The sequence below is a fragment of the Quercus lobata genome, chromosome 3, assembly GCF_001633185.2.
Source record: "Quercus lobata isolate SW786 chromosome 3, ValleyOak3.0 Primary Assembly, whole genome shotgun sequence".
In the NCBI taxonomy this organism is placed as follows: Eukaryota; Viridiplantae; Streptophyta; class Magnoliopsida; order Fagales; family Fagaceae; genus Quercus; species Quercus lobata.
The window spans coordinates 16,212,481-16,230,955 of NC_044906.1; the positions used below are offsets into that span (position 1 = coordinate 16,212,481).

The 18,475-nt window shown below is 31.6% G+C and overlaps 2 protein-coding genes across 2 annotated transcripts; both read left to right on the forward strand.

Moving 5' to 3' along the window:
• Nucleotides 1-1,360: 1,360 nt before the first annotated feature.
• LOC115982926 (intermediate cleaving peptidase 55, mitochondrial-like) lies at nt 1,361-11,643 on the forward strand. Its single transcript, XM_031105692.1, has 14 exons — nt 1,361-1,655; nt 2,634-2,708; nt 2,965-3,228; nt 3,598-3,690; nt 4,321-4,590; nt 6,013-6,116; nt 6,307-6,373; nt 6,498-6,605; nt 7,439-7,531; nt 8,589-8,679; nt 9,358-9,428; nt 9,944-9,999; nt 10,856-10,916; nt 11,423-11,643. The coding sequence occupies exons 1-14, from the start codon at nt 1,608-1,610 to the stop codon at nt 11,537-11,539; spliced, it is 1,518 nt and encodes a 505-aa protein (XP_030961552.1). The 5' UTR covers nt 1,361-1,607; the 3' UTR covers nt 11,540-11,643.
• A 5,160-nt stretch (nt 11,644-16,803) lies between these two features.
• LOC115979077 lies at nt 16,804-17,541 on the forward strand. The gene has a single exon (XM_031101039.1). The coding sequence runs from the start codon at nt 16,901-16,903 to the stop codon at nt 17,366-17,368; it is 468 nt and encodes a 155-aa protein (XP_030956899.1). The 5' UTR covers nt 16,804-16,900; the 3' UTR covers nt 17,369-17,541.
• Nucleotides 17,542-18,475: the final 934 nt, after the last annotated feature.

Below are 18,475 nucleotides of genomic sequence, written 5' to 3' on the forward strand. Positions count from 1 at the left end.
TGCTATCAAATCTATGCTTGAGATGAAATCTTGAAATCTTGTTTGGTCTTTACAAACTCTGTTAGTTGCATAAGATGGATTTCTCATTGCAAGGAAATAGTGACTAATTGGTAATATAGGCAATTATATACTCAGATGGTGTTGATACTTGCCCTTTTTTTTTTCTTTTAAGTGTGCGTTTAGGTTAGTTTATTTGCTAATTTGTTAAAAGTGGATAAAAGTAAATTTGGACCTAAAAAAAAGTGATATATAAACAATTAAGCTAAATATCTCCAGAAAAATGCAGAGCCAATCGAAATCTTATCACCTCCCAAACTTGGCAGTTACCGGTGCCAGTCACAACTCACGCCTAGAATGGTACTCCCTTTGAAACAATTGTCACAGTTGGTTCACAAGAAATATTATTCCTAGAAGTAAGCTAGGGTTATGAGTATGTACTGTGTGCATGTAATTTTATAATGCAACATTATACTTGGCATATCTAAAAAAGAGTGACATTAGGGAGTATAGATTGATGCATCATCAATCATAAAATAATCATAAAATAGTAATTAAGACATTTATTTATTATGTGTTGTGTTGAAATGACATCAACCGTAATCATTGCCATATGGGGCACAAAATGGTCCAAATATAGCCCAAATTTGGCTTACAACAAAAAATGTTCCATAGAGAAATTCCTTGCCTTTGCCAAAAGGTTAGCATAGAAGTTTCCTTTGCGGTGTGTGTTGGAGATAAATATCCTCAAAAAATTGAATCAAAGATATGCAATCATAAATTGAAGTATTATAGTTTGGCTAACTTGACTACTTAACTAGTCTTAGATCCTTGCTCACTATAAAAAAAGTTCAAAAAATACTTTACATTTTTTTTGGGCCTGAAATGCTCTTATAGATGAACCATTTATATAAAATTACCTTGGATTGATATCTCTAAAATTTCAAGGGTAACTCTATTATAAAAATTTTATAATCTTGATCATTCATTAACAAACGAGTCATTTAGATTTCGTTACATTATTAACAACTTCAAATAGATGCTAAAATAATAAATTTTAGTTTAAATATTGATAACATAATAAACTCTAAACTATTTACTTATCAATGAATGGTTCAGATTTTAAGAACTCTATAAGACTAGATACTCACATCCGTGATCCTGTCACACTCGGCAATATATGAAAATTATTATAATTTTTTCTTATGGATGCTGTTTATACTTTATACACTTTCATCTATTATTATGGATAAAGAGTATATCAAAAAGAGTGTATCAGCTCTTACGCATGTCGTTTGGTCACTAAGTCCGACAAGTTGTTTTCTACAGCCGTTATAAATGTTAGGCTTACACCCCATGCGGCTTGTCGTTTAGATAACAGGAAGGAACAAACACCATTGGGCTTCTGTGAAAACGCGCACCGTTTTCAGTTCCCGACCACCTTAACCTGTGAAAAAGTCACAAACTTTTACGAACCCTTAAACCCTTTCAAACTGAAAATCTCAGTGACACCAAAGTTTAATCACTTTGTAGTTTGTACAGTGAAACAGTGTATCAACCAAAGTGAGTGAGAGAGAATATCAAAAAGAGAAGAAGCAGTCAGCAACAAAATGCAGATTCTTGTAAGAAAACTAATGCAGAGAATCTCTCACAAACAAGTATGTGCTTTGAGAACTGAATAAGTATTCATATTAGTTTCCTTTTTTCTTTTCATTTTATTATTATTGAGTTTATGTAAAATTTGGACTGAATTATGAAGTGGGTATTTCTCAAATTGTCCCATTTGTATTGAATGTTGGTAAAGATGGTAGCTTTAAGGGACTTACTTGTATGTTTTGGTCTATAACATTTTCTAAAGCAATTTTCTTGGGATTTTTTAACAAAGAGTTCTTATTGCTTTTTATTTTTTTGGTTTCTCTAATACTGGGATTGAAATAGCACATTGGTACTGCTCAAATAGTCATTTAGTATCGTGGACTAAAGCTTAGATTTTTGTTGAACAACTACCGTTTAGCTTTTGGTATAAAGCTTGATGAGAATTTGTTGAGTATGTTAAATGGAATTTTCAAAGTTGTATTGGGATTGGTAATATATTATGTTTATGGAAATTTACAAATTTGGTTTTTGCTGAAGTGTAGTTTTCTGGCCTTGTCTCAATATTGTACTTGGCGCTTGTTTTAATTCTTGCATATGAAATAAGAGTGTCAATCATCTACTCTCTATGGTGAGAGTTATTCATGAATTTGATAGCAATAAGTACTCTTTTCTTATGGTCCTCGTTGTTGTTGCTGCTGCTTTTATCTTCCTCTCTTAAACATTTTGTCAAAAATGTAGTTTGTGGGTTCACTTTTCGTGTAGTCTCTGATGCTTGTGGGTGTCTAGTTTGTTCCAGTGCAAGTTTTATATTTTTTTCTCCCTCCCTTTAGTTTCTATTCAACATGAAGAATTCAAGGTTTTCCCTCCAAATTCACATGGTGCTCCCTCCCTAGGGTAGAAATGTTCTGTCAATAAAATCGAGCAATTGGTGGTCTAGTTCATGTTAATGATCCAACTTTTTTATGATGAAAAATTGGATAACTTGTTTGTTATCTTCACAGTTCTATTCTAATTTGGTTTCATATGAGTTGGCTCTGTAGGCTACAGGTTGTCGTGCATATTGTACGAAGATGGTTGCTGATATTGGACAGCCGACTCATGCATCTCATCCTCAGGTTCTCCTACTTAACATCTATGTGTGTTTATGTGCATGCACAAAGCGACTAGGAAATTGCACATACTAGTCACATCACTATGGCCACCTTCTTGGGTAGTATAGTGATTTTCTGTGCGTATATATATCTATATATTTGATGAATGATTTTGCTTTATGAATTGGTATTGTTATTAATTTTAATTTTCCCCAGTAAGATTCTAATTTTCCCTAGTAAAATTTATGGACTTGATTTTGTTTGCCTTTTTTCTTTTCAGTTACTGAAAGAAGGGGAGATGACACCTGGAATAACTACCGAGGAATACATCTCAAGGAGAAATAGGTTGTTGGATCTTCTTCCAAAAAATAGTCTGGCCATAATTGCAGCTGCCCCTGTAAAGATGATGACAGATGTTGTGCCTTACACATTTCGACAAGATGCTGATTATTTGTATATTACTGGCTGCCAACAACCTGGTGGCGTGGCAGTTTTAGGTCATAACTGTGGTTTATGCATGTTCATGCCAGAAGCAGACTCTCATGTATGCTCAGTCTTCTATGAGACAATGACAGATTTTTCTTCATACCCTATGAAGTTCTGTTGCATTTGCATATCTACTGCAGTTGTGGCATTAGATTCCTATGATTTTTGGTTTAGACATGCAATCTTGCATGTAATTATATCCAAACATGTATTTTTCTGATCATTTTTTTTTTGCAAACCCAAAGTTGCATATATGATACATGATGTTATATTACTATCCCTGTTGCAGGGCTGAGAAAGCTGTCATTTAGCAAGGGTAGTTACATTAATCTACAGATGTTTTCTTAGTTTTGGCTATTGTATATAATACATAGATAAAGCAGTAATTGAAGAAGTCACTAAATTGTTTTCTTTATTATTCATATAGGATGTTATTTGGCAAGGGCAAATTGCTGGAGTTGATGCAGCATTAGAAATTTTCCGTGCTAAGAAGGCATATCCAATGCGCGAATTACATAAGGTGTGTTGACTACTGAGGTGACATTGAAAAGTAGAGAATTCGATTGAGGAAATTGTCTCCATTTTTTCTGGTAGTAGGCATTAATCAATTAATATTTTGGCATGGAAGGTTAAGCATTAAGGACATAGAGGTATCATTAAATTGGCTGCTATATCTCTTCTTTTCCTTTCCAATATGACATGCATCTTCCTAGCCAAGTAGCATATATATATATATATATATACATATGGATCCATGGTGGTGCACCATACTGGAATCACAATACAATTTATTTGAAACAATTAACATAGTTGTAATTTGTAGTAAACAGTGACATTTGATCAACTGTCATCAGTTAACTACATGACCAGATCATTGTCCTTTTCTTTTCTCCTCTCTTTTTTTGGGCATTTGGTGAGCTTACTCATTCATACCAAAGTCTGACAGCTGGTCTCACAGAAGAATTTTGTCTTTATCTGATTTTTTAGTAATCTGAATTGTAAATGCTACTCTAGTGTTTAATCAGAAGTTGGCATGACATATAAACTAAGCCTTCACAGTTTTTCCTATCCTATAATCTTCATAAAAGTTCAACACTATGGCTGCTCATGTGCTTATAAATAACGGTAACATTTTTTTTACTGACTGCAGTACCTTCCAGATTTGATATACGGACGCTCCAAATTGTTCCACAACAGGCAGACAGCCATACCAACATATATGAAATTGGAGTACTTTCAAGAGCTTGCTAAGAATGGCAAAGTGACAGACATACCAACATATATGAAATTGGAGTACTTTCAAAACCTTGCTAAGAATGGCAAAGTGGGAGACCTGTCTACTTTGACTCATGAGTTACGTTGGATAAAGTCACCAGCAGAGCTCAAGTTAATGAAAGAATCTGCATCAATTGCTTGCCAGGTACTCATAGGTCTATGCTATATCTAATTTTGGTCTTTGTAAATAAGCAGTTGCTGGGCATCAAATTTTTTTTTTTCCCGGTTGAATTGGTGTTATAATGTTTATATAACGTGACAGTATTACTTTTCATACCATAGTTATTATTACTTGTTGGAAGAGATCAAAATTTTCTTACATAGAGTTAGGTCACTTAACCCTACAAGTCTGTTTTCTCCTTGAAAAAGATAGACCAGGTTTGATTCGCCACCATTCTAAGAAGAATTTCTACTTTATGGTTCTGTTTGCTTTTACAATTAGTTCTGTAATTAGTTAAGCCAAAGAGCTCTAGCTCACATGGCACTTTTTTATCCCATAAGAATGGGTAGAGGGTGTGGTCTTGGGATCAAACCCACTAGGTGCATGCATAACTTAGAACAATAACAACAAAAACGAAGTCTTAGTCCTAAAATTTTGCAATCAGCTATGGATCCTCAATAGATTAGTTAGGGCCGGCCACATGTATTCTTTTCTTCAATTTGATTCTATTTGAAGTCATATTGATGAGGCTTCTCTCCTAGATTAGTCCCACTGTAAACCTTAGGCTTCACCACCTAAGGTTGTTTGGATTCAGGACCAAACGCAATGCAAACTTTGCATGAATAATCACTGAATAATATTAATAATCGTCTAAATAGTCTGATTACAAAATAAATCATCTAGAGCTTTATATAGAGCTTCCAGGAAATCTCTAGAGATAAAGATAAACATCCTAAAACAAATTCTAATCGAACTCAAATACTAATCCAAATACTAAAGTAATCCTTATCTAAGGATATGAAATTCCATCCCTATCATAACTCAAACTAAATAAATAAAAACATTAAAATCTAAAATTATCCAATGAAAATCCAAAATAAAATATTGAGATAGTTTCTGGTTATGCTCCTGCATCACATACTCTTTGTTATTTCCTTAATTGACATATAATAATAATAAAGGAAAAGTAAAGAAAGAACACAATCATGTAGCCAACAAAAATCAGTTGGTTTACTTATTTTAAAAAGAATTCATGTAGCCAACACAATCAGTTGGTTCAAGGCCTAGTTAATTCAAATAGATGTCACATAAAAATTTGGAGCCAAGAAATTTAAATTTTGAGTGGGATATGGGTCAATTATATTTTCTTCAGTCTTGCTCATTGTGCTGAAGTTCATTCATTTACACAAAAGAAAGGGGATTGGGCACTGGGCGGGGAAGCAAGCCTTCTAGTAAGTTAGTCTTGCTTCCACTGTGAAATATATTTCTTCGCCATCAAATTGTAGTACTCACAGTACTTTAAACTGATGCTATGTCTCTCTAAAACATGAATAACTTGGTAATGTAAATTGGATTATTCCTAGTAATAAATTATATATATATAATATGTATTTTGGTCTTGAATAGGCACTTCTGCAGACGATGTTTCACTCCAAGACATATCCTTATGAAGGCATGCTGTCAGCAAAGGTTGAATATGAATGCCGAATGAGAGGTGCTCAAAGAATGGCGTAAGTTCTTTTCCTTTCTGGATCATTGGATCCAAAAGAATGATTTAGTTTCTAACTCAGTTTATATGTCCAACTTTTGTAATCAAAATTGTTTCCTGAAGTTTCAAACAAGCCTGGATGTCTGAGTTGTCAATATTATTTAATGCTAGGTTCTTGCCAATGATTTATTAATTTTATAATCACTGACCAGATTCAACCCTGTCGTTGGTGGTGGGCCAAATGCTAGTGTTATACATTATTCTCGAAATGATCAGAAGGTGAGTCCATTAATCAAAGCTGGTATCTAGTTTTTATTGTCTTCTTAAAATCAAGGAACTAAATGATATTTTATTAGATATGAAAAATCCATGCTTCTAATAGTTTTTATAATTTATTTTGCAGATTAAAGATGGGGAACTTGTTTTGATGGATGTTGGATGTGAGTTGCATGGTTATGCCAGTGACCTTACTCGTACCTGGCCACCCTGTGGAAGATTTTCTTCTGCTCAAGTATGTGCCATCAAAATTTGGTTTCTCTTCTGCTGTAGAACGCACTGCTGAATGTTCTTCCATTATCTGATATATGACAAAAGCTTGATAAGATATATTTGCCCCATCTTGTATATCAAATTAAAAAATATTAACTAAATTTTTTATGAAGTTTGTTTCATGTAATTTTCTAGTGTTTTTTATGCAGGGAGCCAAGATTTTATGTTTTAATTTGCAATTAATATTGTTTTTGAATTTGAATTTTGAATTTGGTAATTAATGTTGAGGGTTTTTAGGGATTTAAATTATATGTTTTCCATATTGGTGTAATCCCCTAAACCATATATAACTAATACTCCTGTAATGGTGAAAGACAAATGAATTTGAATAAGAATAATTGATATGTGTTGAGAATGTCTCCTCCTTTGTTTTCTCTGTTTGGTGGTGATGCCAAATGCCCTTAGATGGTGATGCCTAGGGTTTGTTTTGTTGATACTTTTGTTCCTCTTTTATTTCCAATTTCCTATCTGTTCTGCATCAGTTTTAGTAAACAAAATGACCATTCTTGAAACAGTTTTTAAAATCTAGGTTCACATGCATTTATTTAAGCACCATGGTAGGGAACAATTTTTATTACTCTAGGCTTATGCACTCCCCCCATTCTCCTTCCCTTTCTGGTTGGAATTTGCCAACTGCAAACCAAATTGCATTGAAAAGTTTCATATAATCTTAAAATTCCTTGTAATCATTCTCTGTCAGCTTTCTTTCTTTGAGTTTTTCTATTTTGTATCAGCTTTTGTTATCTGAATATTCTGTTATTACAACCCCTTATACCTGCAGTGTGTTTATTTCAGGAAGAACTTTATGATCTTATACTAGAAACAAACAAGGAATGCCTGAAGCTTTGCAAACCTGGTGCTACCATAAGTCAAATACACAATTATTCGGTATGATCATTTGAACCTAAATTGTTTCCTTTTCTATGGTTTTGCTTTTCATCAGCTGTCTTTAGAAAAGATTAAAATTTCATCCATTAAGAACTTATCCAAAAAAGGGGAAAAAGAAAGAAAAAGAAAATTCAGAAAGTATGAGAGCAAAGAATAGCAATTTCTCTCTGCTGCTGAAGTTTAAATCTTTGTTGCATTGTGTTTTATATCTGTAGCTTTCTCTATTTTACTTTGTTACATTATCAGTTGAAAGGCACCTATATATGTAGGGAAATTAAAATTCACAACCATCCGACCTACAAAACATTTTTAACTTGTCAGGAATTATGCTAATGTTTGTGGTCATCACAATATTTCATTGGCATGGCAATTACCTAGTTGGCCCTACTTAGTGTAGTCAAAGGTGAGCGCCCAAGTGCCTTAAACAGGCTGTAGGGCACTTGAGGTGAGAACCTCAATGAAATTCAGCCAAAAAAAGGTCAGTTTTTGTAATTTGGTGAAAAAGGATAGTTCTATACTTAAATTCAAGTTAGCAGGTGTCTCTTTCTCTTGCTTTGTTCTCTCACCTCTCTTTCTTTCCGCATCAGTTTAGAAATAGTTATTTATTTATTTATAATTTCAATCATATAAACTTTTGACTGTAATAGTTGTTCTCCTTTCCTTTTTTTTTTTAGAAATTTTTTTTATTTATACGAGATTGTTATAAATTCTGTTCTTAGATTAATTAATAGAGCCTCCTACCATTTGAAAAAAATTAAACTGTGCCTAATAAGCATTAGTAACAAATGATTTGAATTCATTATATGTATATTAACTATATTTAGAGTTTGGCATATTGCTTCACTCGGGTGAGTGTGTTTTTGGCACCTCATGTCTCAGTTTATACAAGGACTTGGCACCTTAAGGTCGCCTTTCACCTTTGACCACACCCCTACTCCTTGTGGAAGTATGTATTACTTTATGGTCTTGCCTTCTATCTACTATTTGCTCGAAGGTTAAATAATGTTAAATTGTAAATAAATGATGTAATCTCTGTAAAACTGTATGGTTTTCATAGGCGGAAATGCTGCGCAAAGGATTCAAGGAGATTGGAATTTTAAAAGATGAGGGAAACAGTTTATACAATATGCTGAACCCCACTTCTATAGGTTTCTCTATGCCCCTCTTTACATGCATTCAAGTTAATTTATATATTTTTTATTCTTTTTATATTTAGTCAAATGTTAGGAATGCAAAGATATAGCCTTAAAATATTGATTACTCTTCAATGGCCACTTGACGCACGACACCGTAGGCTTCCCACCTAGATTAATCACACGGTAAACCTTAGGCTTCACCTCCTAAGGTTGTTTGGATTCACTATCAAACTCAATGCAAACTTTGCATGAATAATCACTTAATAATATTAATAATTGTTTGAATAGTTTGATTACAGAATAAATCATCTGGAGCTTTATATAGAGCTTCCAAGAAAATCTCAAGAGATAAAGATAAACATCCTAAAACAAATCCTAATTGAACTCAAATATCAATCCAAACTAATCCAAATACTAAACTAATCCTTATCTAAGGATATGAAATTCCATCCCTATCATAACTCAAACTAAATAAATAAAAAAATTAAAATCTAAAATTATCTAATGAAAATCCAAAATAAAATATTGAGATAGTTTATGGTTATGCTTCTGCATCACCACTATAGTATTTCAAATGTGTTAGTTTATTATATATAGAATTGGTTCATTAAGAAGATAAGAATTACTAAATTGCTTATGCAATTAGTCACTTATTATTATTATTTTTTATACAAAATTTTTGCTGTCCAGGTCACAATCTAGGAATGGATGTTCATGATTCTTCCATGATCAGCTATAGCCGGCCCTTGGAGCCAGGTGCTGTAAGTTCCCTCCCTGATTGAACAACAATTCGACTTTCTCTACCTTGGAGATATTGTATTTTTTTGGCATATTGTGGCTGAAATGGTGATACTTTAATATTAGCACATCCTTTTTGGGTGGGGTGAGTGTGTACTATTTGTTTTGTTTGTTTGTTTAAAGTGTGTGTGTGCGCTCTTTTTTATTTTTATATATATTTTTGTCTCAAGATGATTTTTTTAGTATTGGCACCTAGAGGAAATTATTCATAAAAATGAAAAATAAAAAAAAGGTTCACGGCCCTCCCTTTCTCAGGCACATTTCTTTTCAAAAAAGAAAAGAAAAGAAAAGAAAATACATCGTATTAAATATCCTTTTGATATAATTGATCACATGGGAATGGGATAGAAAAGCCAGCAAATTATATGTGTTTTGTGATAAACAGCCAACTGCAAGTATGTCTGTGTCCGCTTGTATCACTGTTAGCATACTTTGATTTTTTTGCTGCAATTTTGACCTTATTTTTGTTCATGGGTAGGTGATAACAATTGAACCAGGAGTCTACATCTCATCTTTTTTGGATGTTCCAGAGAGGTACTTGTTGAAATGCATGACATAATTGCTACATCTAATTTTGTACTTATATATTGAGACTTTTATGAACTTGGCTGTTAGCACAGTTTGTACTTTGTAGCTATCTTCTTATTTGCTCAAGCAGTGCAAAAATAATGGGGTTTTGCCCACCAGCCTTAACTGCAAGAGTATTCTTTATGAAAGAAACTGTAAATTGCTTGAACATTCAATGTTTCTTTTGCTCTTATCTCCTCTCATCCTATGTGGTGGCATGCCTGCTATAGTGAATTGAGTGGGAAGCCTTGATACAAGAGTGTCCAGCTTTAAATTTTCAGCCTTGTTTTTGGTGACTAAATTCCTATTCCTTCATAATTTGCGGTCTTCCAATGTCAGATATATTTTCCTTGAACTTTCATTGTAGGTTCCCTAATATTACTCTTGATGTGTAGCTAATTGCCAATTAGTTGCTTTTATTGCCTGCAATTAGCTATCTATCTCTTTCATGACATGTTATTCTTAATTTCCATCTTTCACTGAATATCAAATCTGATACCTCCTACCTGGATGTGATAACATTAAACCATAGGTTTCTAGTTTCTTAGCATTGAATGTTTTGATAAACCATACATGCTATTCATATATGGGTTGTGTTACGGTGCCCGTTAACAACAGCTTTTTGCACATCTTTTTTACTTTCTGCAGCTTTTTATTCTTTTTGACAGTTTTTTAGCAATTTTTTTTATCCTTTTTGGCAATCCTTTTAATAATTTTTTGTCCTTTTATTAACACAACCCATTAAGGGAAATCTTGACAAGCACTGCATGGTGCCTGTTAACATTTCCCTTCATATATTGAGGACTGAGAATGTATGATGCAGGTATCGAGGCATTGGGATAAGGATTGAGGATGAGGTCCTCATTACAGACACTGGTCATGAGGTATAAATTAGATTGAAGTTCGTAATAATTTTATTGGTTGCCTGACTGCTGGAGAAAATTTGGTTTTTCCAGTCCTTTTGAGCCTTACAATTATATATATATATATTAAAAGATAAGTGTTCTTTATTTGTAGCAGTTGCAGCTTTTACTGATGTTTACTGACTACCATCTTGGTCATTTTTAATAACAGTTACTATGTTTCATCTTTTACATAATTCCTTGATAATGATATTAAAGTAATATAATTATTTCATATTATCTTTGTTTATTGTTTGAAACCAGAGAAAAGCAACAGTTTTACCAACAATTATCGTTAATGAGAACCATCATTATAGTTTGTAGCTTGATCTAGTTGATTAAGATGTCATTTGAAAGTTGTTGCTATGTTTTAAGCTTTGTAATTTTCTCTTTCATTGGTGCAGTAATATGCCACATTTTTTTTTGTATTTAAGTAAACGAAGATCCCATTGATTATTTATAAGAATTCACACTGTTTTTTATATCAGGTCCTCACCGGGTCAATGCCAAAAGAAGTTAAACACATTGAATCATTGCTAAACAACTTCCACCCTGGAATGGGGATGGAGAGCCATAACAATATCAGGGCTGCATCCAATAGATAAATTAAAGAGCTAAGACAGTGATTTATTGTAAGAGGAAATCAATCCCGAGGCTTTCTCCGGTGCTTGGGTTTCATTTTTGAAGCATTTTGTTGTTTGGGGTGGGGGGGGGGGGGGGTGACTTATATTGCACGTTGAGGCATATTCTTGCACAAATTGTGCACCGGTTGGGTTTAATTTGTAACCTTATTTTTGTTTAAGAAAGTTTTTGGATGATACTTGAACCATTAATAAAGCTAGTTGAACCCCCAACATTCAACTAAATTTTGTTAGGTTTGCTTGATGTGCTCAACTGTCCAATTTTGGTTTTATATTGAATATTTTTGAGGGTTTGCTTCTATATCAGTGTCATGGCCCTCAGAGACCATAAAGGAGGCAGTTGGCTGGTTTGGGTTGTCATGTATGTACGAACATGTGTTATTTGGTAGAATTATTTAACACACATTCTTCTCACCTAAATGCAACTTTACATGTAGGTTTCATACATGAAATCCACTTTTATATGAGAGAGAGACATAATACACCAAGTATATGGTTCAATTTTTAGTTATTTGTGTATTTAAGGGAGAGGGGGTGTCTTGTGTATCTGAAATATGTATAATCTTTGTGACAAATGTGTGAATTCCATACAGTAGAAAGGCCAGATTTTTTTTTGGGGGGAGGGGGTGGTGGTGTTAACCTTTAATCTTGTATATCCATTTTGAATTAATATGAATTATTCTAAATCTAAAACAAAACAAAAAATAAAATAAAAAACTAAAAAGTAAATCTCAAAATAATGCTTATTTTGAAACTAATCATTAGTGAAATATGATATACTGCTTTATTAAAATGATTACAATGTATATTCTTAATTTTAGAAAATAATTCTTTTTATAATACTAATAAAAAAGACAAATGTACGTATATCCATTCGGTTTTGTCTATTTTCTAATCACCTCATGCGTTTTACTATTTAATTTAAATTTTTTTTTTTTTTTTTTTTTTTTTTTTTATTTTTTTATTTTTATGAAATGCGTTTTACTATTGTTTTAGTTAAAAGCATACGACTTAGGATTTCTTTAATCACGCCACTTTCATATATTGCACTTGAATATTATTATTGGAATTCATAGGACAATAAACCAATAAGTATGTCATGCATAATTTAAAATTTACATCATTATTATTATTAGTAAAATTGGAAGACATGCTATCTATTTGTGATAGGATGGTAGCTTGGGGTTGGCAAGGTGGTAAGATGTGGGTGAGTAGTGGTATGCCCTATTGTGCGCTCTTGAGCTTTTATCTAACTTGTACCTAGGTGCATGGGGCGATGATTACACAAATAAGCCCCTTTTTTCTTCGCTGAAAAAAAAGTAAAGACAAAATGTAGGGACCATTTGTTCTATGGAGTCTCCCTTCTCTCTTCGTGTATGGAAGCAAGTGAGGTGTTGTCTTGGTAGAAATGCCCCCATTCAATTGTTTAGAGTTAATACAACGGGGCTATTTCCAGCTGAATAGTAAGAAATTTGCAACAAGAGTGGATAAAGTTTCTATGGCAGCAATTGTACATCACATTTGGAGGTTGAGAATTCAGTTACTGCATCAGGGGCCCTTGATTTCATAGGAGCTCTAAATAAAGAATATCTTAAATGATGTGAGATGGAGAGGACTAGAGTTTTTCTTCCTCTTAATCCTTCAGTTACTGATCATGCTCTATGCTCTAAATTAAGAATTCAACCATAAATTGGCTTTGTTTGTTGTCAGGCTTGAAGCTTTGCTCTCTTTTGTTTTGTGGTTAATGTGGCAAGAATTGAAAGTATGTCTGGAGTTTGGGAGATCTATTTGTGTGACCTTTTTTTTTATTTTATATATATATTGAGGTTAGATGGGTAGGAGATTATGAGCATCTGGGATTTCTTTGGGGTTGTTTTGTCAATATGGTGTTTGCAGCTTAGCTGCTTGTGTTCTTTGAGTTGTTTGAGCTGTATTTGTTCCACTTTTAGTTAATAAGATTTGCTTATTCATAATAATAATAATAATAATAATAATATTTAAAGAACTATTATTATATTTGATTTTGTCTCTTTTTTAATCCCTTTATTTGTAAAAGTGAATTATATATATCTTGCTATTCATTATTTGTCATGTACATAATGATTTAAAAGCCATATGAATATAGTGTAAAACACTTTGGTTAACAAATTGCTGAAAGCATATTGAACTAAAATTTTGATTAAATCAATTCTAATTCGTAAAGACATGATCAAAACAATGGAAAACTAAATGGCATAATAAAAGATTAATGGAAGTTTGAGAGATATTTAAAAAATCTTTATATAAAACAACTTATAAATAACACCACTTCACTTAAAATATATTTTGAGAAGAGTATAACTTAATTTATTTGGGTGTTATACTATTATCTATAGACACGTTTACATTGAACATATATTTTGAGAAGATTACAACTTAATTTATTTGGGTATTGTCTATAGACATTTTTACACTAACAAGAATACGGTCATTTTGAAAATTTCCAAGGGAGTCATGAATATATATATTTTTGGTTAAATTGCAAACTACATTATTAAAATTTGGGATTGTTTGGATTTATACTATGAAATTTCAGAATTTGAATTTTATTCTTAAAATTCTATTTTATTTGTATCAGTAATTTCTCCATCTATATTTTATGTTAAGTGTTAAATAAACTTGCCACATGTGTTTAGTTTGTCTAATAAAATGATGTCACATAATTTTTAAATACTAAAAAAAAGGTTAAAATTTAAGTATTTAAAAATGGCATGGCACAATAAAAATGATGTCACATTGTTTTACTGGACAAACTAAACAGAGTAACAAGTTTATGTGGCATTTAACTGAAAATATAGATGGAGGGGCTGTTGATGCAAGCAGAATAGAATTTCATGAGGTAAATTTTAAATTCTGATACTTTATAATGTAAAACTCAAATACTCTCAATCTTTAGGGGTATACTTTATAATTTAACATATTTTTTAATAAAAAAAATTCTTGTATCTATAAGCATATAATTATCAACATAATATTTACTAAATGAAAATGGAGTATCACAATAAGCTGACCAATAGAACTATAGAAGTTCATAGGTGTGTCCTTAAGTTGGGTAAAAAGTACAAAATTCAAATAAATATTTTCTTGATAGTTAAATTACATTTTTTTTTTTCTTTGGTCGAATAAGACAATTTAAGAACCACCTTAGCATTTTTTATGTTAGATGCCAAACCTGTGCCTTAAAGATTCACTTTCAAGTTGATCCCGCAATTATTAACCAAAAAAAAAAAAGTTGGTCCCGCAATTAATTATTTTTCAAGCTGGAACCACGAATTATTTTTCACTTGTCAAACTTTGATGCGATGGTAAGTACTTTCTCCTCAAAGCTTAAGCTATATATCGCAAACTTGAGCTTGGAAATCAGGACTAACGTAAGGAAGATTCTTGTGCAATGAGTAGGACATTAAAAAAAAAGAAAAAAAAAGAATACCCTACCAATATTCAAATTATATATATATTTTTTACCTCTCACAGCACATTTACTTTTTTAAATGCAGGATATACACATTTTATTACGTAGTGAGTGTAATATATTATATATAGTAACTTGTAATTCTACGTTTATACATGAATACATTTAAAGATATACAATAAGATGCATAATATAATTAGAAACAAACGTCATAGGTTAAAACTTAAAAAAAAAAAAAGATGTATAATATAATTTAAATATTATTGATAGTCATTTTTATATTTTGTTAACTCTTTAAAAAATTTTGTAAGAATATTATTAGGTATAAAATTTAAATTGTCCATTTTTTTTTGTATAATTATTGTGATGTACTTTTTTTTATACGATTTATTTATTCTAATTTCTTTAGTTTTCGTACTTAATAATTCACTTGGATGAATGTTTATGATGTGGTCCCATATTTGATTATAAAATTAAGAAATAAGGCTCTTTAAGAATAAATAATTTATGACACATAGCGTAAAATTGAAACTCTAATTTGAAATTCTAATTTGAGCTTCTCTCAGTTTCACTTATTATTATTATTATTATTATTATTATTATTATTATTATATATATATATATATAGGTTTTTGATAGGATATGTAATATCAATATATCATGATTGCTTCATACATTTTTTTTTTCCTTAGAAAAAAAGGGTGAAATCATAAGAGTGAGACTCTTTCTTTATAATTCTAGATAAATCCTACTTGTGCATGAACTAACCATCTTGATATCAGATATTATTCGAATTCAAGCGCTAAATGAGAAGTGAATGATGTGCTTCATCACTAAACTTCACACTGAGATTTCGCTAACATGTTTTAATATTAAAAAAAAAAATTTAAAAGAAGTAGAAGCATAATGGAATGCAGATTCTACGGACTCATACTCAATTTGTCAAAGATGTTTTCACAAAAAAAAATAAAAACAGAGTTATTTAGGTGGATGTTTTTTTTTTTGGTGATAAATCTGGGTGGGTGTTTGTTAGTGGATACTTGTCAACCCTAATAAATAGATTAGTGTACCCAACCATATTACATGTGGAGTTCTCTCATTGGCTACTGCCTCATCACCACCGCTTCCCCCTTTAATTCTGCCATAATTGTTCAACCGTCTCATAAACACAGCCCATCCTCAGTCAAACTGCCCCCTATACTTCATTGTTCACCTAAATTATAATGTTGACTCTCACTTTGTTTGGTTTTGTTTTGTTTTTTTTTTCTTCTATCTTTTTAGAAATGTTAATGGATGGACATTGAATTTTTAACCCAAAAAAAAGAATTTTTAACCATTTTTTTATATTTTTCATAAAAATAATATTAAAATCTTCTCAAAATATTATATTAACAAATACTCTAAAAATATCTACTATCAAGATTTTTTTTTCTCGACATTTAAAAAGGAAATCGGTCACACTGAAAGTGTGTAGCTAAACAAACCCAAGGAGCATTCATAAAAAAAAAACATTCACATCAAAAGTGTGTAGGTAAACAAACCCAAGGAACATTCAATCTTGTGATGATCATAAATTCATGATCTTGGTCTAGTGCTGGAAAAAACTTAATGGCATAAATCAATGTTTCACCTGTATGGTAATAAATATAATAATTACAAAAGCAGTTCTTGTCCAAATTGCCACGGTTTATGTCGGTAATGGCATGATGGGAATTTTGTTAAAAAACTAAGGGCAAAAGTACAGCTTCACCACTATATATCTATTATCAACCCCACCTTTATTTCAATCCATTCTACATTATTCACAGACACAGTCACTCAAGAGTAAACAAAGAATACAACCCAGAAGAAGTTTGAGGAAAACCAAGAAAAAAATGTCTCTAATCACAGAGGAAATCAAGGCCAAGGCTGAGTACTACCAAGGAGATAAGCTCTGTCAGGAGAAATCAAAGTTTTTGCTCACAGAAATGGGCTTGCCTAATGGCTTATTGCCTTTGCAAGACATTGAGGAATGTGGGTATGTGAAAGAAACTGGCTTTGTGTGGCTAAAGCAGAAAAAGAGCACAACCCACAAGTTTGAAAAGATTGGCAAGCTTGTTTCTTATGCCACTGAAGTCACAGCCTATGTTGAGCCCAAAAAAATCAAGAAGCTAAGTGGGGTTAAGACCAAGGAGCTTTTGGTTTGGATTACACTCAATGAAATCTTTGTGGATGATCCTCCAACTGGAAAGATTACTTTCAAGACTCCTACTGGGCTGTTCAGGACATTCCCTGTTTCAGCTTTTGAAGTTGAGGAGGAAGTCAAGGAAAAGGAAGCTGTGGAAGCTGTTAAAGAAATCTGATTTTCAGGAGAAGCTTGAGTTCTAAAAAGACTTTGTTCCTAGGTTCTTAAATTTCAATCTTGATAATGTTGTGATGCCTTTTTTTTTTTTTTTTACTGTCTTTTACTAGTGTTACCGATAATAAAAATGTGAACTTTTCAGAATTTTATGAAGAGTTTCATTATTTGACATCATAGCTGTTAAAGATTATTGCTTGAGATCTAAGCTGGGTAAAGGGTTACCAAGATTTGCTTTTTTCAACTGGTCCCCAATTAAAGAATAATGATAATCAAGCAATCAAACTCTTTGAATAAAAATGCAATTTTTTAATTACATATTTTTAAATGTGTAAAATTTAGTAAAATTTCTTAATGGCATATATTGGTTCGCTAATTAAAATCAATTATATAATTGTATTGAGTCTATTGACCAGTGAATTATACCATTGTATTTAATTGTTCATAAAAAAGATAACATTATTTTTGTTAATGAAATGGTACTTTAGTTACAAAATTACAATATTTGGGAAATATAAATTTAAAGAAATTTAAACTTTCAGTGTACAATTTTTTATTATTAAAATTCTGCCGTAAAGTGTTCGACCGTGTATCATAAACACAAGCACCATACTGAGTCAAACTGCCCTGTTATGGTTCACCTATATTATCATGTTGCCTCTCTTTTTGTTTGTTTGTTTTTTTTTTTTCTTTTTTCAGGAAATTTTTTTGAAATGTGTAGATTAGTTTTTATAAAGCTATCAACCTTTGAACAAAAATTGACTCTATATATAAATAGAAAAATAATTGACTATCACAAGCTTTTTATTTCACAATTACAATTTTATATGTTAGATTTGACCGTGGTAATAAATACACATTTAAATTTATAATTTATAACTTGAACTATAAAATAATTCATTTTCAAATGGAGAAAATTCTAATACTTATGATGTAATATAACCCAACCTAGTCATTTTAAAGTGGATGAATACAATTCTTAGTATTTTAGGATGAAGTTACTTAGGAGATATAGACGACTTCAGTCCTTATTTATTTTCACCCTAATCTTCATGATGTTGTCCATTTTCTTCAGCTAGAGATACTTGCTTAAAATGAGACACATACAAAA

Bases quoted from the DNA above. Each gene is read 5' to 3' on its own strand.
- LOC115982926 (XM_031105692.1), top strand. From the start codon at position 1,608: ATGCAGATTCTTGTAAGAAAACTAATGCAGAGAATCTCTCACAAACAA. The intron at 6,606-7,438 runs GTATGTGCCATC...TGTTTATTTCAG, and splicing joins GAAGATTTTCTTCTGCTCAA to GAAGAACTTTATGATCTTAT. The intron at 10,917-11,422 runs GTATAAATTAGA...TTTTTATATCAG, and splicing joins TTACAGACACTGGTCATGAG to GTCCTCACCGGGTCAATGCC.
- LOC115979077 (XM_031101039.1), top strand. From the start codon at position 16,901: ATGTCTCTAATCACAGAGGAAATCAAGGCCAAGGCTGAGTACTACCAA.